The sequence below is a fragment of the Ochotona princeps genome, chromosome 26, assembly GCF_030435755.1.
Source record: "Ochotona princeps isolate mOchPri1 chromosome 26, mOchPri1.hap1, whole genome shotgun sequence".
Lineage (NCBI taxonomy): Eukaryota > Metazoa > Chordata > Mammalia > Lagomorpha > Ochotonidae > Ochotona > Ochotona princeps.
In genome coordinates, this window is record NC_080857.1 from 16,744,777 (window position 1) to 16,769,203 (window position 24,427).

General features: G+C 53.5%; 1 protein-coding gene and 1 pseudogene across 4 annotated transcripts in view; one reads left to right on the forward strand and one right to left on the reverse strand.

Annotated features, from left to right (window-relative positions):
- The window catches only part of TMEM63C (transmembrane protein 63C), a 58,513-nt gene that overhangs the window by 10,571 nt on the left and 23,515 nt on the right, over window positions 1-24,427 (reverse strand). For all 4 annotated transcript variants that reach the window (XR_009244283.1, XM_058655579.1, XM_058655580.1 and 1 more), the window contains exons 4-19: window positions 16,966-17,028; window positions 13,367-13,529; window positions 12,883-12,962; window positions 12,468-12,549; window positions 12,114-12,151; window positions 11,044-11,186; window positions 9,207-9,255; window positions 7,532-7,640; window positions 6,719-6,792; window positions 6,078-6,158; window positions 5,832-5,955; window positions 5,205-5,338; window positions 3,876-3,998; window positions 3,337-3,490; window positions 2,135-2,241; window positions 479-565 (exon numbers count right to left, since the gene is read on the reverse strand). Coding sequence is in view for 3 of the 4 variants with exons in the window: in XM_058655579.1 (XP_058511562.1) it covers window positions 479-565; window positions 2,135-2,241; window positions 3,337-3,490; window positions 3,876-3,998; window positions 5,205-5,338; window positions 5,832-5,955; window positions 6,078-6,158; window positions 6,719-6,792; window positions 7,532-7,640; window positions 9,207-9,255; window positions 11,044-11,186; window positions 12,114-12,151; window positions 12,468-12,549; window positions 12,883-12,962; window positions 13,367-13,516 (1,535 nt within the window). In the remaining variant the exon portion in view is untranslated. The remainder of the gene's footprint in view (window positions 1-478; window positions 566-2,134; window positions 2,242-3,336; window positions 3,491-3,875; window positions 3,999-5,204; window positions 5,339-5,831; window positions 5,956-6,077; window positions 6,159-6,718; window positions 6,793-7,531; window positions 7,641-9,206; window positions 9,256-11,043; window positions 11,187-12,113; window positions 12,152-12,467; window positions 12,550-12,882; window positions 12,963-13,366; window positions 13,530-16,965; window positions 17,029-24,427) is intronic.
- LOC101533884 (large ribosomal subunit protein eL18-like) lies at window positions 14,582-15,114 on the forward strand (annotated as a pseudogene).

Below are 24,427 nucleotides of genomic sequence, written 5' to 3' on the forward strand. Positions count from 1 at the left end.
TAACACTTCTGTGAACTGAGGGCCCCTCTCTTCACCCAAGCTCCCGCCCCATCTTAATGACTTGGCTGGACTCCAACTCCCGCTCTGCCTCTGCCCCTGCCCCTGCTGGGCCACCACTGCCCCCAGTCTGGGTCTTTTAGCTCAAGGCCATCTCTGCCAGCAGATCTTTGCCAGTCACTTCTCTGGTGCTGTCTACCTCTTTTGGTTTCCTGCTCTCATCTTGGCTGGCAGGCAGCTGTAAGCATGCCTTGTTCCCCCTGCTCCAAGGGGAGATACCCTCAGAATCAAGGTCCATGACTGACATGTTAGAGTTGGCATGATGCCTGCTAATGCTCCATGCATGATAGGCCCTGGGAGTGTCATGTGAGGCTTGGATTTGCAGCAACCACAAGTGGGCCTACAGTATCTGGAATAGGAGTTGGTCTCCATGCTATGGCGAGCCTGGCTGAGAGAGGAGGGGTGATTGGAAGTGAGGTACCTGGTCAGCCCCATGGAGGGCAGAATGACCACCATGAAAACCAGAAAGATGTAGCACTTGTGCACTATGATCAGGTTCTGACTTGATCTGAAAGGAAACAGATTTCATTAAGGTGTGAGATGCAACAAGAACCGAAGGTCTGAGAGACAGAGAGACGCTAACAATCTGGGCCAGAGACTCAGTTTACTGGCGTGCAAAATATCTACCATCTACACAGAGAACTGTGCACTGGACTGTGTCTGGAATGAACTAGTGATGTCTGCCTTGGGCATAGGAAGGGGAAGGAAGGCACACGTGTGTCACCTGCTCGATGCGCTTATGTCAAAAAGACATAACCAATGATATTGGAAATCCCTGCAAGTGTCAGCAACCCATGTGAGCTTTGTCCTGGGACAGAGGAAAGCCCACTGAGGATCTGTGTTGGGACAAACCTCCTGTCTCCCTGCGTGGTAGAATGGCAGGGACTTTAATTTTTAAAGGTTGGCTTATTTATTTTGAAAGCCAGAGTTACAGAGAAAGGGAGAGACAGGAAGATTGTTCATTCACTGCTTCAGCGGATTAAGCTGCCACTTGCAATGCTGGCATCCCACAATAGAGCAATGGTTAGAGTCTTGGCTGCACTTAGATGGCCATAAGTGTCAGCACTAGACCAGGCTAAATCCAGGAGCTAAGAGCTTCATCTGGGTTCCCCACATGGGTGGCAGGGACCAAAACCATTGGATCACCATCTGCTGCCCTTCCCAGGCCACAGAGAACTGGATAGGATGTGGAGCAGCCAGGACTTACTGCAGTGTACCCATATGGGATGCTAGCATCATAGGAGGCAGTTTTGCCCACTACGCCACAGCACTGGCCCAAGGAACTGGAGAACCATGCAGACTTGAGGTCACGGCATTGGCATCTGCTCAGGATTCAGCCAATACTTTCTGCCCGATTTACTGCTGACAAGGTGGAGCATCTCCTGATGATTGAGGATACCAGCACAGTGTACTGAACTCATGGCTCCCTGCTAGGGCCCCCAACAAGGCTCTCATCCTGTGCTTTCTGTTGCGACTCCTGGCCCTGCCCTAGGTTCACAGCTGAGCGACTGAGCAAGCACGGGCAGGGAGGGCGTGGTTTTCTCCTCCCTCCCCCAGACACCTTAGAGGATGGCTCTGACTCCGCTTCCCTGCAGCCAGAGACAATGCTGCACCTGATTCTGAAAGAAAACATTCTGGCATTCTGGAGCAGCGGGTTAAGCTGCCACTTGCAATGCTGGCATCCCATAACAGAGAATGGTTAGAGTCTTGGCTGCTCAGCTTCTTGTCTAGCTCCCTGCTGATAAGCCTGAGAAGGCAGCAGGGGGTGGCTCAAGGATTTGATCTGCCCCACTCACACGGGCAACCCAGATGGAATTCTGGGCTCCTAGTTTCAGCCTGGCCTAACCCTGGCCATTGCAGCCTTGTGGGGAGTGAATTGGAAGATGAAAGGTCTGTGTGTGTGTGTCTACCTTTCAAATAAATGCTTAAATCTTTAAAAAAAAAAAAAAAACACTGATGCAAGCAAACATTGGGATGGTTTCAGGTATCAAAACCACCTCAAATCAACTCTATTTCTGCAGCTGGACATTTGCTCACGTGTCAGGCTGCTGCAGGGTGGGGCAGGGGCCCTGCTTACCTGGTCCAGTGGGCCTCCAGGAAGGCTGAGAGGTAGACGATTAGAGGCAAGATGACTGTGAAGGCCCAGAGCAACAGGGAGGGGAAGAACTGGGTCACGATCGGGCTCTGCAGGGCCAGGAGGCAGGAGGGTCAGAGAGGCTTCAGGGTCGGAGGCCACTGCCTGCACATGTACCTACCCCGACCTCTCTCATAGCCCTGGCCTCTCCAGCTCCGCGCTGCCACCCCAAGGTTAAGTGGGGTGCCCATGAGTACCCCCTCAAGTCCTTCCATGCTGACGCTACCACAGGAGCAGCCTTGGCTATTGTTAGTGACTTTAGAGTCGGCTGCAGGTCTCATACTTTGGGGAGTTGCCATGGCCTTGACCATGATGCTGTGTGAGTGGTGGGAGAGCGGGGAGGGTGAAGGAGGCAGCCCCAGGTAAGGCGGTGGGGGTCCCGGCACGGACATGGCATGGGGCCTACTGTGAAGTGCACAAAGGGGGCAAGTGTTCACAGCAGACATGCGGTCTGGCTTGGTGTGTGAGTGCGTATGCACACATGTGTGCAGCGACTTGCTGGGAAGAAGGATGGTGGCAGTATGGAAGGAGGGACTCATACTAGATGCATTAATTAGAGGAACACCGCGGCTACAGACCTGGGACCTGGGCCAGCAAGTTGCCTGGGAACTGGCTGTCAGCCAGGGCCACCCTTCAGCTTCAGGGATGGCCCTAGCAGGGCTGGGCTCCCTCTAGAGGACAGGTGAGGGAAGTGGAGCAGAAGTGATAACCTGCTTCTCTCTGACACCTGCACTGGGGTTTATGCACATCACTCTTCCTCCCTTCAACCCTACTTCTGCATGCCCTCCTTCAAGAACTAGGGGATAGCAAGGCTGCCCACATTTGCCTCCTGCTGCCACAGCCCCTGCTGAATCAGATGGAACCCACTTCAACTGGACCACCCACCTATGCCCAAATTCATCCCCTTCTCCCTTGCCTCTTCACCCTCAGTCACTGAGATGGCCAACGACTCACATCCCCCTTCAGAACTAAGGGCTTCCTGCCCTGTCCCTGACCCCACTTTCACTCCACCTGCTGGCAGCGTGCGGACTCCAGAGCCCTGTCCCAGTGAGCTCTGCAGTCCCCTGCCCACCCCATCCTTGCTTGAGTTCTTTCTTGACTTCCCTGGGCACCCCCCCAAGGCCTGGCCTGAGCAGAGGAGGCACCTGCAGCTTCTCGATGGGGCGAGTGACGTTGTACATGTCAATAGTGTTGATGATGATGGCAGGCGTGGTGAGGAAGAAGAAAAGGAAGAAGAGGAAGGTGTTGATCGCAATAAAGCGGGCCCACCAGTGAAAGCGCCGGACGGAGAGGTGTTTCCTGGAGACAGAAGGAAGGAAGGAGGTGGCTATTTGGAAGCTGGGTCTTGGGCAGCCATGGGTCCAGTCGCCATGGTCTAATTCAGCCTCCTGCCTGGGTTGGGGCTCCCCCTCCATCATACCATTTGCATTGGCTTAGCCCACATCACCCCCATGAGCCAAACCCGGCATGGGTTGCTTCTGAGTGTGCTGGGGGTGCCAGAGGCCATCCTGCTTGGGAAGCACACAGCCCAGCCCAGCCCAGCCCAGGTGTGGGCTGCAGTAGGATGGTGCTGGGCCCCATTCCCATGGACCCGTGGAGTTTCCGTTGGGCAACGCGGGCAGATCCCAATGCCTTCTTCGGTCTCAGGACAGCTCAGGAGAGGGGACAGATGGAGAGAGCTTACCAAATAATGTCTCTGGGGTGTGGGGCTTGCGTGACCCTCCACTGATAGGACTTGACGGTGTTGGACATAGAGGACTGCTGAGGTGGTACAGCACACTGAACATACTTGTAATCCTCCAGGACGCTGCAGGGACGGGAGAGGAGGCGGGGTCAATGGCCTATAAGTAGGAGGGCGTCCTGCCAGGCTCCCAGGGCCTGCCCACCTCCTGGGGGCTCCTGAGGCTTTGACTGTGTCTTCCAGGATCTCAGATGTGGGCCCAGTATCTGGAGAGAGGCAAGGGGCATTTGAGGGTGCCCGGGCAGCCCAGCAGCAAGTGGACAGATGACGTGGTCTCTGTTGGCTGCCGCCCTATCAGCAGCAGTAGCAGCCCATGGACAGTCTGTTTGAGGTTCATAAGGGAGGGTCAGATTTCGCCTCATCTGCAATCACTGTGTCCTTTCTGTGAGTGGAATCATTGAGAATTAGTTACTAACTGACACTGTCAAGTGCACAGCTTCCTCAACAGAGATACCTGCAGATGTGACCACGGATGGGTGTGGGTGTGAGCCCTGGGGCTACCCTGGGTTTGGCTTCTGAATTCAGTGCCTGCTGTCATGAAGACTCTGGTTCTCCCTACCACACGGTGGCGTCTCAGAGACCCACAGAGGACCTGCTGAACACCGCATGTTCACTGAATAGCACACACATCACAGCTGCATAGAGGACGGGTAGGTTTCAGGGTAAATGACTTGCAAATTTGCACACAGTTCTTTGCAGCTTGTACCTTGAATGCTGCTTTATTCCTTTGGAGGACTGGGAGCGGGGTGGAGGTACAGATATAGTACTGGCCTAAGCCAGGCTACCCCAGGGAGCAGACTGATGTTAGAGCTCCCATCTGTTTGGCTTGGGCTGAAACAACCTTCTAGAACATTCCACAGAGGATCTATGTCACTCTGTATTGAGAAGGGGACAGTCAGAAATTGGGGCCTGGAGGAGCTGTGTTTGGAGGGCTCTGAGGGGAGGCCTGAGACAGGAGAGGAGGAGGAAGGGCGAGCAGGGCTGCTGACCTGATGGTGAGGTGGGAGAGGAAATGACATAAGCATTCAGAAGAGGAACTGAGGTTAAAGGCTGCTCTGACCAGCCCTGGACCCAGACAAGGGCAGAGTTGGGGGTTCAGGGCCACCCTGGAGATGAGCTGGGCTGGGCAGTCGGGGAAGAGCCCAGCCAAGGCCTGGAAAGCAAGATGGCTGCTGCCTGCATATGGCCTGGGAGTTCAGGCATGAGCTGCTCTCCCTGGCCTCCCAGCAGGAAGGTGGCTGAGGTCCAAGCTGGGGGCGGGGGAATGCTCACCGCTTGGCCATCCTGAAGTCATTGAAGGTGACGAAGATCAAGTCCAGCCGCTTCAGCCGGACACGGTTGAGCTCAGCATTGAACTCATCAGTCAGTTGCTCCTCCAGCTCGCTGTAATACTGCTCTGCGTCTACCTGGGGCGAGAGACGGCCCTCAGAGCTGGAGAGGCCAGGACCCCAGGTGGGGTCTGTGTCGCCCACTAGCCCAGTGGCATAGTTGGCTAGGCCACAAGAGCCACCAAGTTGGCTCCTTGCCCTTAGACCAGCAAAGTGACACGGGGGACTAGAGGGAGGACCCAGAGAAGGGACAGGAGTGGGTGGAAGATTGTTTTTCTGGCCTGGCTGGAGTTCAGTCGTGCCCTAAGGCAGGTGTCTGAGTCTTAGAAGGTCCCTTCCAGCCAAAGGGCAGAGGGAAGCTGGAGCCTGCCCAGGTCTCCGGCATATCTTTCTGAGCCCGAGGCCTGGCAGCTGACGGCAGTCTGCTCCGTTCTCCCCGGCCCTGCTCTCTGGTCCTCCCATCCAAGACCAGAGAGATGGATGGAGCCCCAAGACAGGCTCTTCTTTCTCTTCGTGCTCGGCCGCCTGGTGCTACTGTGCCCAGGGGCACCCCGCCGCCCGTGCCAGTTACCTCTTTGAAGCAGGTGCAGCACCTGCAGAAGCACATGCGTGAGCAGGGGTGGACGCGGATCATCACCTTCCCGGTCTTCTTGGCCTTGGCAGTGTAGTAGAGCCGGCCCCGCATGGCGTGGCGCCTTTCAGTAGCAGGGGGTTGGAGGAGAGGACAGTATTGGGTACAGAGGTCTCCTGGGGAATCCATCCTCTGTCTCTGCCCCCCAGCCCACTCCGATCCCAGCAGGCCCTGCTGTGGCATCACCTCTGATCATCCAAGTCAATCAGGGTCCTGACGTCGTAGCAGAAGTGGACTCTGGTCACAACGCAACCTGGATAGGCCTCGCTGCAGTCACAGACATGGGGTAGGGTGGGCTTAGTGAGTGTGGAAGCTGGGGAGGCATCACCTCTCCCTCCCCCACACTGCTGCCACTGCCTACCATGCAACAGCCCGTGAACCAGGGTGGCTCAGTGGTCTGGGGTTCCCAGAACTGAGCCTTGTTCCTAAGGTAGAACTTGACCCTATAAGTTGCTACATCCTCACTGGCTGGCCCAGAAAAGGGCCAGCGGGCAGAGCTCCTGACACAGGGACCCAGCAGAGAGCTGCCCCAGTGAACAGGCTCAGGGCACTATGTCGCTGGTGCTGGGAGCTTGAGGTCCTGAGAGATGGCTCTAGGTGATCCACCCTACGTGGGGTGGTGCATGGGGGTGCTGGGAGAGGGCAGGGAAGGGAAATGATCACCACACACATCACAACCACCCCGTGCTGGCTCTCCCCACTCAGAAAAGTTCATAATGGCATCCTGCAAAACCTTCCATTAGATTGTTCTACACCCCATCATCCTGTGCCAACTCCCATCCCCACGGAGACCCAGGCGACCAACACCTCAGCAAGGAGCCACTTACTGAAAGTGCTTAATGATGATCTCAGGGTCTTGGATGTCTTTGGGCACATAGGTGATCATCAGTGTCCTGGTGACCTGGGTGAGCAGGGGAAAGGGGGTCATGAAGAAAGAAGGCTGGGCTTGCACAGGAATCTGGAACTGTGACTCTCTGGCACCCCAGGAGACCCAGCCTTCTGCTCACAGGGCCAACACCTAAAGCCTCCTTGCTAAGTGAGCCAGGGAGCAGCCAGCTTCCGTGTCCTTGTCCCCACTGAGTCCTGCAGCCTTGAAGGCAGCAAGCTCTCTGAGGACTGTGACCCCTGTTGTGGGCATGGCTGAGGGAAGGTGAGGGAGACTCGGGGAGAGGCTAGCAAGCTGCCCTCAAACTCCTATTGATTGGTTTGATCCCCCTCCCTGACCAGCACCTCCTGAGATCACTGCCTCAGGGTCTGCTTAGGAGAGGGGATGATGGGGGTGTTCCCCCAAATGGAGATGAGCAGGCCTCATACAGGACAGGGCAGGGCAGGGCAGGGCAGGGTGGGTCTATGGGCTCAGACAGACTACAGAAAAGCCAGGCCAGTAGAAATCGTCACTTGGCAGTCCTGCCAGGTTCTGACCACTCAGCCCCAAGGGGGTTGTTAATTCTTTAGTAGCCAGATGGCAAGGGACTAGGGGAGTCCATGGGGTGCATGGTGATTACCCACCAGGGCTGAGACGAGGAGGCTGGACTCCATGCAGGGGAGGCCCCCACTCCTAGGATGTGCAGGGCTGGGGCAACCCTGCGGCCTGGGGCACGGTGGGACCCAGGCAAGGAATAAGCTCCTCACATACTTACCTTTAGATTTGCCCTGGGTACAAACCCCAGGCAATGACGAACCATGAACATGAAGTTGAGGATAAAATACAGGAAAGCGAAGATGCTGTGTAGCCAGAGGAGCTTGCTCCTGTTAGGAGGAGAGTGCAGATTGGCCATCTTCCCAGAACCCCCGTGCAGCAGGCTCCCTAGCCCCTCCATCACGTCAGGCTCTCCATCATCAGAGTCTCCCAGCCCCTCCCCCATCACCCCACTGGTGCCCTTTGGGTATCTTCCCAATTATCACCATCTTCTGGACCCTTCATCCCACCGTCACAGTCCCTCTGGGACCTTCTATACCATCACCATCTCCCAGAACCCCCTCACCGCAGTCCCCGGAACCTTCCCCCGCAATTGTCCCAGTCCTCCCTGGTCCCCTCTTGAGCCTGGATGCGCAGTAGCATAGAATGGGATGCAGAGTGAGAAGGGAGGCAGCAGGGGCTCCAACACCTGGGCCTCTGTCAGCCACGTAGAAGACCTGGATTGAGCTCTTGGCTGCTGGCTTCAGCCTGGCTCAGTCCTGGCTGTTGCAGATATTTGGAGAGAGTGAACCATTGGATGGAAGATGTCCTTCTGTCTCTTGTTTCTCTGCCTTTCAAATAAGTGGGAGAAAGAACACAACCAAACACTTCCTCTACTTCCTGTGTCACTGCCTGACTCCCCACGTCTGGAAACCCAGTCCTCAGTTCTCCAGAGAGGCCAGAGTACATTCCAGCTCTGCCTCTATGGAGCCAGGGACGTTGAGGGCTGTTAGTGGATCTCTTAGGAATGGCTTCTTCTTGGGCATGTGTTGCCATCTCAGGACAGTCACTGGTTTGGGACAGAAGCTGGAAGCTCTGCTCTAGTGAGCGAGTCTGGCTGGGGAGGTGCTAGAAGAGGAGGTGAGTTGATGCCATGGCCCCAGCCTGCTGATTTCAGAGTTTGGACAACCTTGGCCTGTTTTCAGGTGTGTGGCCAGTAAGTGGGGGGCAGAGGGACAGAGGTGTTCAGGGGGAAGGAGAAATGTGTGACTCCCTCCTACTGCTCTGTAGTCTTCTTAGCAGGTGGGCCAGGACGACCCGCTGGGCCTCAGCAGGTGGTTCAGTAAAAACTGAAGTGGTCAGCAGTCAGGGTAGCTGAGGTTGCAACAGTGGTCAGCAGCTGAGGGGAAGGTGATTAGCAGTCATGTCCAACAGCTCCTCTTCCATCACAGAAGAGGACTGAAGCTCTGAGGGAGCAGGCGCCTTGCCCCAGATCCAAGGATAGCTAATGGCAGAGGTGGGACATGAGCAGAGCTCATGTGATTCCTCAGCTCCCCTCCCTCATGCTAGGAGTCATGGGGGGCAGGAACTGTCAGGTTCATGGTTCACCAAGCAAGGGCTGACCAGAACCTCCCCCTCTGTCCGGGGGTTTCCACCTTCTGGGAGCTTGACATACTAAGTACCCAGGACCATTTCTCCATGCTGATTGGGTGGTTCCACTCATGACAGAAGGGGCTGCTAACGCATTGAGTCCTGCCCATATCATGAGAATGTGGCATCCTTCTGAGGCGTGGAGGCCCCTGAATGGCATCAGAATCAACAAGTGATGTCCACGCCACAGCCCACCATGGGCGGGGGGGTCTTTTATCCTACCCTTACCCCCGTGAGTAGGATGGAAGGTAAGATCCGGTACCTACTCTGTGGGCACATTGACAATGGTGGTCCGGCCAAAGTGACTGTTCCAGTCTGAAAGAGAAGAGAAATTGCTGACTTTGGGGCTTGGGTTCTGTGACAGTTCTACGGTGTCAGAATTCAAAATTTCTAAATGAACACTTGGTGGGGGGTGGTGTCAAGCTAGGCATACCTATCTATATCTGGTTCCCCAGAGCTGGTCCCCAACTGCCAACAAAACTTTCAAACAGGGAGCCTTTGGCCACCAAGTGTGCAGGGTATTCCCAGGGCACAGGAGGCTTATTGAAGTGGCCAGCCACCCAGCCATGAGTAAATGATGCCATTAACAATGTCAAGGACACTGGCAACTGTGACTCCCAGAGCCTCAAAACTCCAGAACATGGGAGACTGTATCATCCAAATAAGGGGGCATCCTTCAGGCTAAGTGTATCAGTTTGTCCCAGGTTTTGTAACATGTGTTTGAAAATCCTGCCTTTGGTTATCCTGCTGACAAGCTGGCTCTTAGAAGAGTGTGGGAAGATGGGACTTGGAAGTGATTTGCTATGGTAGCAGAATGTGGTGGCAGGGACACTCCATGTGCTATGCTGAATCAATGATGTACTACTGTCTGTGGCCAAGGAGAAATCAGTAGAAATCTGAGAGGGCAAGGTTAAGTGCATCGTCACCTGGGCCAGTTCAGGTACAATCTGACAGCACCTCACGCAGCATATCTTGGGAGTGAGGCACACTGTGGCTGTTTGACAGCACCTGCTGTACATATCCATTATCTCACATTTCCCGAGATGGTTAAGGAAATCAAGGCCTGGGGAGACTGAGCTGCCAATTGGAAGACTTGTTCATTTGTTCACTTGGACTTGCTGGGTAAGTAGGGATGAGTCAAAGTTGTAGTCAAGATTTTCTTGTCTTGGGGGCTAGTGTTGTGGCATGGTGGCTTAATCCACCACCTGCAATGCTGGTATACCACATAGGTGCCAGTTTGAGTCCTGGCTCTTCCACTTCCCATTCAGCTCTCTGCTAATGGCCTGGGAAGATAGTGGAGGATGACGCAAGTGTTTGGACTCTGGCACCCATGTGGGAGACCCAGAAGAAGCTCCTGCCTCCTGGCTTCAGGCTGGCCCAGCTCCAGTCATTGCAACTATCTGGAGATTGAAACAGTGAATGGAAGATTGTGTGTGTGTGTGTGTGTGTGTGTGTGTGTGTGTGTGTGTGTATAACTTTTAAATAAATAAAATCTAAAAAAGAAAAGCTTTCCCCGTCTCTGAATGCAAGCCTTTACCTATGAGGCTATCCTGTCAATAGGATTAACCCTGTTAGCAGTGTCAGGAGCTACCCTGTGACGGACATCCTGCCCTGTAGCTGTTAGGCTGCAGAGCTAAGCAGGTGGTCAGGATGCTGCGTCCGTATCAGGGTGCCTGCTCCTGATGCTAGCTCCCTGCTTGTGCTCACCCTGGGAGGCACTGGGTAATGAATGGCTCAAGCGACTGGGGCCCTGCCACTCATGTTGGAGACCTGGATTGCATTCCCAGTTCCAGGAGGTTACATCCCCTACAAGGGTTTGCAAGCACACCTGGCCAGGTCTGGTGTGGGAATAAGAATAAAGACTCAATTCCAGATGGAATTAACACTATACAACTGCTCTGTGCCAGGTTCAGGTAAATTTTTTTACAAAGCAGGTGGTGTCTCCAATCTCTATAGGGCTTGGTCTAAGGCTCCACAACTAACTCCTAGAGGTGAGATTCAAACCCAGATTTCTACACCCCCAGGATCCAAGCTCTGTCCAGTCTATCAGCTCCCCGCTGAGGTCGCCTGGCCCCGGGCCCAGGCACACCATGCTCTGCCTACCCAACACATTTCCACTGTAGTTGATGGGCAGAATGACCCCCAGAGAGGGGATGCAGAGGATAAGCATGTAGATGATGAGGTGGTACTGGAAGGTGATGTAGATGCGTGCGTCGTCTCCACACTTGCTGATCAGATCCCGGTCCCTGGAGGAGGACACACATTGGCACATTCTTCAGGAACCAGGGTGGCCACAATTTCAGTTAGTGTGGGAAGCAGACGAAAGGAAGAGGGGACTACCACCAACCCTCAACCTACACTTTTTTTTTCTTAGAGAAAATAAAACCTTCTTTATATTGCTGTTCTTATGCCTTGAGTGCATTTCCCTGAATTGTACACACATATGGAAGACAGAGGTTACACTACAAACATTTAGCAATCTGGAAGCACTGCCCCAACCAAGCATTCCTGTGTCATTTTGTTACTTCTTTGAAGTATTGCTAACGGTGCAGACACTGGACAAAACACTGGCCATATTGACATGCACCCTATAAAAGAATGAGTCGTGTGATTCCTTAAATTAAAAGGGAATCCCTGAACACTACAATGATATAATTCTGAACACAGCCTCAACGTCTACTACAGGTGGAATAAGCCCAAGAATCCTGACCTGTGTGGTAAGACATGGTGATAAACCTGAATGATCTACCTACTTGGTCATGCGCATGCTGGGAGGCAGCAGGTGATGGCTCAAGTGGCTGGGTCCCTGCCAGCCACATGGGAGACCTGGACTGAGCTCTTAGCTCTGGCTCTTGGCTTGAGCCTGGTCCAGCTCCAGCTGTGCTCAGCTTTTGGAGGGTGAACCAGCACATGGAAGATCTCTCTTTCTGTCTTTCTAACAAATACAGATAAATAAACCGAAAGCGATTCTTCTCTGCTGGCTAAAGGCAGAGGTGAAATAGGTGGTGGGCTATGTCCAGTTCCCATCTCATCAACTGGAACCCTGGAAAGCATGCACTGGGTCAAGGGGCAGAGGTCTTGTCATCTGGGGTTGGGGGCTGGCACCCCTGCAGGAGACTCCACCCCCACCCCCAAGTCACTTTGTCACAAGCTCACAGAGCTCGGGTGCTTACTTCATGGTGATGCTGTTGACGAACCAGGAGCAGAAGCCCTGGGGAGAAATAAGAGACACAGTGAGAAACCCAGGTAAGGAACTCCCACCTTTGTTCTGCCCTGGGGTTCGATGCACAATTGGTGCTGCTGCAGAAGGAGAGGTCTCCCGGGGAAGTGAGTGGACATCGCTGCCCTCCCATTACCAGAAATGGGGCTCCATCTTCCAAATGGAGAACCTGGGCCTGGGGTGGGCTGAGGGCCTTGCCCAGGATCCCACCGCTGGAAGAGGCAGAGTCTGGCACGGCAGGTGCTCTGCAGCGGACCTGGGCTTTTCCCTGTGCACACCTGGCCACCTACCCAGCTCCCACACGCACCTTGTCCTTGCGTTCCATTTCCAAAGAAATCTCCGAGGGAGAAGACTTTTCACTCTGCTCCCCATAGATGAGCGAGGTCAGGCTGCCAGTAGGACAGGGAACGAGGAGGTGGCAGAGGAAAGAAAGGCGATAAATGCCTCAGGCACCTACCTTCCACCTCTGGGCTGCCCAGGTTGAGGAGGCCCTGTCTGGACCACACACCTTGGGAGCCCAGAAAACCTGTGCCCGGAGCCAAAAAAAGAGCCTTGTGCCCCCGAGACCGCTGCCCTCAAAGCGTCCTTCCCACTGGGGCAGGAGATGGTGGTAAGATGATGTCACCTGCCGAGACACGTGCTGCAGTGGGACCCAGGCGACTCACCGCCCCTGCAGTGCCCTGCTCTAGTTCCCTCTGCACGCCCCCCCTCCAGCACCTCACCTGTCATTGTGGATGAGCAGAGCCAGGCGCCCATAATCCCACGCGGCTTTCCGCAGGAAGGAGTACACCGTAATGACGAGCTTCAGGCCAGGGAAAGTAAGGGGAGTGGGGGAGAGCAGGAGAATTCAGCCACTGCTCTCCTGGGGGTGGGGCAGACCCTGTCCCCAGGGATTCCTCCTCACCTGCTCCCACCCCAGCATGGTAGACTCTGATGGGGAGGGGCCAGCCCTTTCCACTCGGGACTCCCAGTACCTAGCAACTTGCTAGCACAGAGCAGACCATCAGCTGGACTGAGGGGTGGGGTGGCAAGGGGCAGCAGCCAGATGAACTGTGCAGCAGTAGAGTCCAGGGAATCTGCCCCATCCCTCCAGCCCCTTCTCCCACAAGGCTCACCACTGGGCACCCCAGCACTGTGGCTAAGCCCTCAGTGTCACCTGTGACTGTTGTACCAAACAGGCCAGCATGCGTGCGCCCCTGGACTCACCAGCCACGAGAGGATGTTGATGAGCAGCACAGTGGGGATGCCCCCGAAGGGCTGCCCGTGGAGGACGGTGTTCCGCGACTGGAAGCACTCATCCACCGTTATGTTGTAGAGCCTCTTGCTCATGCTCAGGGGGTCTGGAGACACGGACATCTTGGGAGGCTCCCTGGTGAACAAAGTCACTTTGCCAAAAACACCAAAGCCTGATGGGTGGCTGGGGAAAGGGAAGGAGAAGGGGGAAGTGCATTTGCCAGGTGGGGCCTGGTAGGGGAAACGGCACATCAGACCCAAGATCAATTGGTGGGTTTGCTGCTGCTGGTGAAGCTGGGAGCCAGTCCCGGGCTCCTCACCCTGGAGGACAGCTGCCTGCCACCCAGCTCCAGGACGACAGAAAAACCCAGGCCCAGGGCAGCTCTTATGTTACACCATTGATCTCTTTTTTTTCCCCCAAAATGTCTATTTATTCATGCTTGTAAGAGTAATATGGAGAGACAGAGAGAGATCTTTCACTTGCTGGTCTACTTCCCAAACAGCCTCCAAGCCTGGAACTCCATGTGGATCTCCCACATGGGTAGCAGGGCCCATGGGCTGTCCCCCACTGCTGTTGCTAGTGCATTAGTAGGGAGCTGCATTGGAAGTGGAGCAGGTGGGACTGATGCTCATACAGGATGCTGGTGTCACAGGTGAGGACTTCATCTGAGGCACCATAACGCCATCTCTGCCCACTGATCCTTTCTTAATAATTAAAAAAAATTTTTTTTTAATTTGAAAGGTAGGTTTACATAGAGAAGAGAGGCAGAGAGAGAGAGAGAGAGAGAGAGAGAGAGAGAGAGATATCTTCCATTTGCTGCCTCACTCCCCAAATGGCCACAATAGCCAGGGCTGGGCTGGTCCAAAGCTGTTATCCTGGAGCTTCCTCTGGAGCGCCCACGTGAGTAAAGGGGCCTAAGCATTTGGGCCATCTTTTGCTGCCTTCCCAGGCACATTAGTAGTGAGCTAGATTGCAAGTGGAGCAGCCTAGACTCGAACCAGCATCTAAATGAGATGCCAGAACCACGGATGAAGGCTAAATTTACTATGCCATGACACTGGTCCTAAATGATCCCTTGTAAGGGAAGAGTCATTGGGGTCTGCAATTGGCCTAGTGGTTAAGATGCTGATTAAGATACTGTGTGGCCTCTCGCTCTCTTTCTGGATGTGGCCAGGCAGCAGGCGCCATAATGGGAGTGGACATCTGCCACAACAAGGACCAAAAGGTTTGGCGCAAGGAGCCCAAGAGCCAGGACATTTACCCGAGGCTGCTGGTCAAGCTCTACCGCTTTCTGGCCAAAAAGACCAACTTAACCTTCAACCAGGCAGTACTCAAGAGGCTGTTAATGAGCCGCACCAATCAGTTGCCCCGTCATCTGGAAGATGAAGCTTCCTGGCTGGGTAACTGAGATGATGTGCGCAAGCAGGAGTTGCCCAAGCTGAAGGTGTGTGCCCTGTACGTGATCAGCTGCACCCACAGCTGTATTCTCAAGTTGAGGGGCAAGATCCTCACCTTCAACCAGTTGGCGCTGGACTCCCCCGCCAAGGGCTGGAGCACTGTACTGCTCTCTGGTCCTTGCAAGGGCCAGGAAGTATACCTACATTTTGGCAAGACCCCAGACACCCCATACAGCCACACCAATCCTATATCTGCTCCATATATTGGAGCACACCAGAGGCACACCAGAGGCAGACGGGCCAGTTGCGGCTATAAAAAGTAACCCTGCATTCTCTACTGCTAATAAAAAATATTTTGGATGGAAAAAAAAGACATGTGTTGTGACATAGTGAGTCAAGCTGCTACCTGAGGCACTAACATCTCATATCGGTGCCACTTTGAGTCCTGGCTGCGCTTCTTCCAATCCAGCTCCCTGATAATGTGCCTGGAAAAGCAATGGAATATGGCCCTAGTGTTTGGGCCCCTGCACCCATGTGGGAGACCTGGAAGAAGCTACTGGCTCCTGACTTAGAATTGACCCAGATCCAGCCCTTACAGCCAGGTGTGCAGGAGATACACATCAGACCCCACCCTCACTGCTTCTGTTATCTCAGTGAAAGAGGAAATGAGTTCTGGACTGTAAGATGGTGCCTGCAGGCAGGTGACAGGTGTCTGAGGTTGGGGGAATCTGGCAGAGGGATTGTCAGGACTGCCGGGTGGCAGCACCAAGGCTCACCTGTGGACCTACGGTGAGCGGTCAAGTTCACCGGGTGGTGCCCAGCCACAGGCATCTGTGTGGTGGCAGATGACGAGCCTGGAGTTCTTTGGGAAAAGGGGTTTTCCCAAGCATGGACATGTGTGGATTGAGTGATTTTCTATGGGATTTTAGTGAGGGACAGGGAAATGCAACAGGAGGATGAGGCATCCTGGCGTGTGGGAGTGCTGGGTGGGGAAGAGAAACTGTTGAGTGGTCAAAGGTTTGAGATGGGAGTCGGGCCGGGTCATGTGCCATTGAGAGTATGGGGGAGGTGGTAGATACTGATCACGACTGAGGTCTAGAACATGACCTTGCGAGTGAGTGGCTGAGGAGCCAAAAGGTCAGAGTATGGGAAAGATGATCTTTTTCTACCAGCTGCTGGAAGGAGACAGGATGGTGGCGAAGTGACAATGGGGTAGGGACTAAGCTCGTCCGGGGTAGAGAAGTGGCGCTGGGGGGAAGTGCCTCCTGATGACTGTCAGGAGAGGGACAGCAGGGTTCCAGGTGGACCCCCTGCCACAAGGGCCAAGACAGGGACTTTAATGGGAGAGGTATGAGGTAGCATCTGCAAACTGCAAAGAGGCACAAGGCGGACATCCTGGCAGGGCCCCCTTTCTGAGTCTGGGGACAAGGGAAGGTCTCTCGGGGTTTCTGTACAGGAGCTTGGAGTATTTCTGCACATCATGGGCTCAAGTCACCAAAGCCCAGCTCCATCACTTCCTTGCCAGGGGTGCTTGGGCAAGACACTTAAGGTCCCAGGCCTTGCTCTACACACCCATCAAACAGGGATGGCAACAGTCCCAGGCACCCACTTCTGGGGCTGTTAAGGGTGGTGTGTGAAGATTTGTCAATCATGCAGAAGCATCATGTAAATACTTGTAATAAGAGAGGTGAGTGTGATTTCCAGTGACACAACAGTAGACGGAGCACTGGGCCATGGGGATGGAGAAGAGAACGAAGGCAGAGGGCGGGAGGGCAGGAGATGGGGGTCTCTTGGGTCCCTCAGGCTCACTCACAAAAAATAGAGCTCAGTGAGGTTCTCCTGGAAAAGAGAGGTTCTCCCTCTCTGAACCTCTGGATTTGTGCCTCACAGCAACAGAAACTCCTCTGTTGTTCTGGGTCTATCTCTCCACCCTGGGTCACTGATAGCAACCTTGGCAGAGCAGCAACACATGGCTGCAAGCATGAAACAGCTCACCTTGGCCCCTGTGCACCTGAACAGGAAGCAGCAGGGCAATGGCAGCAGCTGGGCCTCCCTTGTCAGGCGCCAGGTCAGCTGTGCAGGAAACTACAGTTCTGCAGGTGGCCACTGGGGGGAGTCCAGGCCCCAGGAAGTGATGGATGGTGAACCTGTAGGTAAGGAGGGAGATTTCCTACCTGCGTCAGTTCTTTAGGGAAGGTTCAGTGCAGGTCCCAAGGTTCCACTCAGTGACAGGGTTGCTGTAAAAGAACAAGTGTGGTGAGCAGACCATCAAATTCAGGGCCCCAGGATTCCCCAGTACAGCTTCGACCTCAGACCCCATCCCTCATCTGAGGCTTACACTTGCATCCTTTATCAAATGTGTGTTTTGCAAAGAGTTCATCCCATTCTACTGTTCATCTTTTCGGTTTTTTTTGGTAATGAGGCACAAAAGTTTTGAATCTAAAAGCTTTTACTTATTGAAGAGACTGAGACAAACAGAAGATCTTATTTGCTTATTCTTTCCTTACATTCCCACAACAGTTGGGAAAGCTGGGCCAGATCTGGCACTAGGAGGTAGGAACTCAATCCAGGCATTCCACATGGTAGTAGGAATCCAAGTACTCAGGTCATCACCTGTTGCCTCCCAAGGTGTGCACTGACAGGAAGCTGGAGTCAAGAGCCACAGCCAAGCATCAAGCCAGGTACTCCAACATGGAATACAGATATCCTAACTGGAGCATTCACCACCAGGCTAAATGCCCGCCCTTGATGTTTGGGACTTTGGCGAAAGGACTTCCATGCTAAGTTGTGAAGGAGGCACAGGAGTCAGTGTGTGCAGCATGGGCAGAGAGGGCGATGTTGGCAAAACCCCAGGGAAACAATAGTATAGCGTCATGAGGAAGTGAACATGAACCACTGTGGCAGAGCACAGAACAGATCACTGATTTGTCCATCATTCATCAACCCACACACCTACCCACCCATCCATCCAACCATCCATCCATCCATCCACCTGTCCATCCATCCATTCATCCATCCAGCTGTCCACCCATCTACACATCCATCCACCCACCCACCCACCCATCCAACAAGAATTCATTGAATGTCTACTTTTGCCAGGCCTTGGATGGACCTTGGGAGACACTCACGAAGTCCTGTGGGGAAGGTTCACAGCTTGGAATGTGGTGAGAGGAGTGTTTTTCTACCCAAGGGTACCCCCGATACAAAGGTTACACTCTATGCTTGGAGTCAATGAAGGAAGGTGAGATGGATTCCATCGAGCAGCTTGATTGGGTACAGGCTTCCTGATCAACCTGGCTGACAAGAATCAGGGAAGGGAAAGGAGGAAAAGGCAGGAGAGGCGATCTTAGCTTGGTGCCAACTCCCTGTCTTCCTTAGCTCTCTCAGGCAACAGTGCAGGCAGACTGTTGCTATGGAAACCAAGAGCCGCTCCAGGCAGCTCTGCCTCCTCCCTTTCCTTCAGCATCTCCAGATCTCGCTTCTTTCTGGAGGGGGAGAGTTAGCTCTTGAGTGTGAAAGAGAGGGCAGAAAGCCCAGATTTGGCAACAGCCCTGGAAAGGATAAAGTTTGAAGCCCAAGGATGCTAACTTGAGGATGTTAGAGGAACCCAAGGCAGGGGCACAAGCCAGGAGTAGGGGGCATCAGGGAATGTGTCTCTTTTCACAGCTGAGGACAGAGTCTGTTTGAGGGAGCAAGCAGAGTTAAGCTTTCTGAAGCCAGGCTGCTTGGTCTTGAATCTCAGATGCACTCTTGTGAATGGTGTGGCTCTGGACTGAGCCTGACACCTACCTCTGCAAAGTGGGGAGATCTAGAGGGGTTCCTGCAAAGACAAAGTGAGCTCCTTGCCAGGAAGCACCCTGCACAGTGCTGAACAACTGCAGTGATGTGGGGATGGGTGGGACCATCCACCCCTCTCACAGTGCAGCTGGTAGGTAGCTATTGCCGCCCCCCCAAGCCTTTTCTGGGCGCAAAAAGTCAAGGTCAAACTCGTTTTGAGGCCAAGGAGGGGCAGTGGGAGATGTCTATGCTGGTGGGCAAGTCTGGATTCTCAAGTTCCCCCACCCAAAGGTGCACAAATTATTCCGATAAAAGTGTATGTGATCCTCTTTTTATTCCATTTTTTCCTGCACCTAAATCTGGCATTTCAGCACTTCTAGGCCCAGACATGGGCTTTTTTTGGCAAGTGGACACTCCTCAGCTATTGCTCCCTTCTGGTTGGCAGAGCTGGCCTAAGTCCTCCTACTGCTCTCCTAGTCAGTCAGAGCAGCATGCTGCTCTCCAGCTTCCTTCCAGAATAGCCAGATGTCCCAAGGTCAAGCCTTCTCTTTGTGGTGGGGACAGGGGAGAGGCGTACAAGCACAGGGGAAGACCTGAGTTTGGATGGTTCAGAGGCACAAATGAGGGGAAAAGTCTTACACGGCAAACATTTCGTAAAAACTTTCAGTGGGCTAAATGGTTCCCTTTGGTGCCAGCTCATTTCATTCTCACAACCACCCACAGGTACAAATATTATCCCTAGAAAATGAAGGCTCAGGATCAAGATGCTAGTAAGTGGCAGAGCCCACCTTGAATGCTTTGCTACCCCCAGGGTGGTCTCTGTTGAGCAATGCTCAACATTGGGGACAGACAGCGAGAGGACAGCCTTACCCAAGCATAGTCCAAGGATACAGCCCTCCCCAGCCTTGCAGGATGAGGTAGCAGTAAGCACAGTGGCCTGAGCCAGGAAGCCAGCCTGCATTTCCCAGCACTTGGTCTGCTCCTGCATCATGAGTTCTTAAGAATTCATTCACAGGGCCCACGTGGTGATGGGGGTGACAGAAGCCCTGCAGCCGTATGCTGTGTGCTAGAAGCCGATGCTGCAGGTAGACAGCCTCCCCACCTCCTCCCCCAGCCCCTTCCCTGCCAGTACACAAAGCCACAGATCCTGCCCTGCCCCCCTTGCCATCTGGCCTTCTCGGTCTCTGCAATAATCCCTCACCTTTTTGCTAAAAACAGAAGAGATGATCTCCCATGGTTCTGGATTTAAACAAGCAAACTGGGTCCAGTGTGATGGCCTAGTGGCTAAATCCTCGCCTTGTCTCTGCTGGGATCACATGTGGGCACCGGCTGGTATTCCAGCTGCTCCACTTCCCATCCAGCAAACTGCTTGTGATCTGGGAAAGCAGTAGAGGACAGCCCAAAGCCTTGGGACCCTGCATCTATATGAGAGACCCAGAAGAAGCTCCTGGCTCCTGACTTCAGGTCAGCTGAGCTCCTCTGGCTGTTGTGGCCACTTGAGGAGGAGTGAACCAGTGGACAGATCTTTCTCTGTATCTCCTTCTTGCTGTAGATCTGCCTTTGCAATAAAGAAAAGCAATCTGCGATTCCTGGTGGGCACCTTACCCACCTCACCCTGAGTGGTCTCTTACCCCAAGGATAGCCACACCTTTCCAGGAAGTCAGCTTAGCGGCTTCATTCCACATTCCCTGCTAGAGAGCCAGTTACTCTCTGTTTGAGAGGGAGAAGAGGAGGAGGTGTGACTATAACGAAGGGTTCTGAGGCATACCCATAGTCTGTTGGCCACAAATGTTCCTCCCAAGTATCATAAGATCTTTTTGCTAAACATCCAATCTTCCCAGTAAAGCAGGTTTACCCAGTTTTACACATCAGGAAACCAAGTCTCCGTCAGACTGAGAATTTGCTGAAGGCTGGGGAGGGTGGTGGATTTGGGATGAAAAACTTGGGTCTTCTGCCTCCCCATCCAGTGCTCTTAGTTGACTTTGGGGGCATGCAGTGAAACCCCCTGGGAGGTGTTTCACAGACCCAGATGCACACACCCCAGCCCAGACGCTGCAAATGAGGCTTATTAGCTGAGTCTGAGGAATTGAGGTTAGAGAACCACAGCTTAAGATTTCCAGGTTCTCTGTATGTAGACAAGGAGTTGCAAACCCCAGGGTTTCCTGTATCTTTCAAATAATAAGGAGCTGTGAGGGTGAAGGACGGTAGTCAGTGTCCCCTTGAAGCATGATGCAGTAAGGGCAGCTCATGAGACAAGACCCGACTTCTCCATGTAAGCACCCCAGGCCCTCCCTGCTGGGCCTGACTCTCCTGCACATAGCACCTCCACACGGGGAACCTCAAGCTCTGGCTTCTCTCCTGTTACCCCTCCCCTTGTTGACATCCAAGAGCTGCTGGCTCCACCTTCGGACACAGCATTCCGGGCTCAGTAGGGGCTCCTCAGCACTTCCAGGTCTGGGACTAGCTCATATCCTACTTCCCGGAGTCTCAGATGATCAGTCTGGTCTTACACAACTGGCCCTTGGCCGTGACTGTGTGGTGCGACGCTCTCATTTCCCCATGCATGTAAGCAGCCAGGTCCCTAACAAATCTGTGACATCTGTGATGGCAGGGCCATGTCCTATCTTTTACAGTCCATGGTTTTCTTACAGTGATCGGCAGGTAGTAGGCTTCACTGAAAGACAGATGACTCTTGATCCAGAGCCCCCATGGGGTAGGAATGAATAAAATGTGGGTGATTTGCATACATTTGCATACTGTGCAGAGTACTGGAGTCCTGGAGTTTTGCATACCCGCAACACACTATTAATTGCCAAGTCTCCGTTCCCAAGTCATAGTGTGGAGTAGAAAAGCTTGAGATTCAGGGTTGGGATGCTGGATGTGAATATGGCTCTAATATTTATTAACTTCTACTTAATCTCTTGCTGCTCAGTTTCTCCTCTGCAGGATGGATATCATCTTGTCTGGTCCTGCCACTGCCAGGATGGCTATGAGAGTTTGTTAAAGACATACACGGAGACTTTTTGTAAACTGAGTGACACAAATTGCTTTCTGTGCTACCTGCTTCCTTGAATCCAGGTCAGGCCTTCCTTGGGTGCCCTCAAGTCGTGCCTGAAGCGAGGATGGCACTCGTGAGCTGTGCGCTGCAGGAAGGGAGCCAGCAGCTGGGGCCAGCGGGATTTCAGCACTGCAGACAGCACCACAATGAGCACACAAATTACTGCTGTGGCTTCTCGCAGGTTGAGCCAGACAGGTGCCTCTGGTCCAATAACGAAGATAACCGCTCAGAGGTGCTGAGCGCTGTGCCAAGGCTCTTCATGCATCATCTGGGTTAGCAAAGCTATTGGGCTGCTGTCTGAGATGGTCAGTGGCCCTCAGCCACCACTGCCATCTCTTTCTGGTGTCCCTTCCCACATCGCAGGGGATGGAAGGCCAAAATTTTTCCAACACACACTGTGGTTCTAGATAAAGAATAGCTTCTATCTGGGAGATTCCCTGGAGGTGGTGTGATAAGGCAGAGGGGAGGACAAGCCACCTTCCCGGTGCCTAGACTGTGCTTTGCTCACAGTTCATGCTGGGGTGGGGCAGGGTCCTCCACAGCAACCTCGATGTTCTCTGGGTCCCAGCAAGGGATATGTGAGATGCGATTGTCACAGAGGCTGCAGAGGCTTTCTGTCTCTGGGTCTCAGGGAAGGTGGCCTGACCTCCTGGGCTCCAGGGACAGTTCCCCCAGCTGTGGATGAGTAGTGGCTTGCAGCTCCGCTCTAATGACTCAGATCCTCACCGTTTCCATGATTCTGAAAGCATACACGAAACTTTGACATTTTTGTTTCCTATACCAAGACCAGGGAGGTTCTAACTGTTCTCATCCCATCTTGTGGCTAAGGATTCTAGGGTCCTCAAAGGTAAGGAGACTTTTCCAGATCAGAGTTAGTAGCACTGGTGGGTACATTCTCCAGGCATTGGTGCCGGCAGCAGAACTGAAATATCCAGGATCAGTACAGAAGTTGCTGGAGAGATGCAAGTGCTGACAGGAAATACTGGGCCACCCTCCAGGCTTTAGAAAGCCTCAGAAGAAGGGAGAAGGGGAGAGCGCTGACATTGGTGATGGGCCAGGCATGGCACAGGCTGAACACTGATTAGACCACCCAGGCAGCTCAGGAGATAGAAGCCTAGGCAATAGGAGCTGATGCCCCCATTTTACAGTTAAAGAAACTGAGGTTCAAAGAGGATAAGCAACTGGCCTGAAGTCACACAGCTGGAGAGACAGAGTCAAGACTGGAAACTGAGTGTGGAGCTCTCAGTCACAGGTGAGGAGGGACTGCAGGTGTCGGAGGGAGCGGGAAGATGAGAGAGCTACTTCCCCACCCCATCTCAGCTCCAGGACTTCTGCAAAGGCATCCCTTCTCCCTGGAAGCTCCATCCAACACTCACCAGGCCCTGAACTTCAACCCCAGGGCCCTTGACTTTCTGCCCATGGGTCCAGGCCAGTGAGCAGCAGGAGCATGCCCAGTGGGACAGTGCATGAGGTGGAGGGAGCTATGGAGACTTCATAAATGCTACCCTTCTGGGCTCTTGGGGAGACATAAGCTAGGGGCTAGAGAAGGGGTGACTCTCTGCTTTGGCGAATGAGACAGGTATTAAGGAAAAACAGCAAGGTAGAATGCTGTTGAGCCAGCTGACCTAGCTTCTAAGGACTAGAAGAGGGAAGATGAAGGAAAAGTTAAACATGAAAATTGCATCATGTTCTTTAAATGAGCTTTTAAAATGTTTAAATCACGTTGAAAACCTATTTATGAAGCACATGTGCGATTATTTATAACAAGAATATTTTATAGGAAAGGTTTCTGTGTCCTGTGATCTCTCTCCTTTGCACCCGTAAGTGCCCTCCTCCTCCTCAAACCTGTCATGCACGCTCCCTGTGCCTAAGGCAGGCCAGGGGCAGGCTGTCCCGCGGATGAGATGGCTGCACTCCACACTGCAGCTCTTGGGTCTGAGTTCTGGCTTGAATTCCAGCTATGCACACAATCTCAGCTTCCTGTGAAAGCATACCCTGGGAGGCGGTGATGATGGCCTGGGTGGTTGGGGCCTGCTACCCGCATGGACTGAACTCCCAGCGCTTGCGTTCAGTTCCTGATGGAGCCACTGCAGACATTTAAGGCATGAACCAGCAGATAGGAACTCTCTCTCTCTCTCTCTCTCTCTCTCTCTCTGAAGCTCAAATAAATAGATGAAGTTTTAAATATAAAAAGGAAGCAGGGACTGGTATTGTGGTGGTAAGCCACGCCTTGCAACACTTGCATCCCATACCAGAATGCTGGTTTGAGTTCTAGTTGCCCTTTTTTCTGATCCAGCTCCCTGCTAACGCATTGTGGGAAGGCAGTAGAAAACGGCACAAGTTTTTCTGTCCCCTGCCTCTCATATGGGAGACCAGAAGGGAGTTCTTGCCTCTTGGCGTTAGCCTGGCTCAGCCCTGGCTGTTGCAGCCATCTGGGCAGTAAAACTGTAGGTCCCTCCCGCCCTACTTCTCTTTGTCCCTCTCTCTATGTCATATAAAATATTACAAAAAAAAAAAAAAAGCAAGCAAGTCAAGCACTGAACTAAATGCTACTTCCTTCCCTGTCCTCAGGGCCTGGTGGGGTCAGGGACAGGAAGACCAAAGCTTGACCTCGAGCCATCCAGGCCACTGGAGGTCTTGCCTGGAAAGCCAGGGGCATGTTCCTGTCACCAACTGCCCTCCTCCTACTCAATCAGTGATGCCTCCTGGCAGCCGCTGCACAGGGCTGCCTATGGCCTAAGACATAGTGTGATAACAGGTCAGCCTGCCCACTGCTGGCTCAGCTCCTTAGCTCCTCCCTT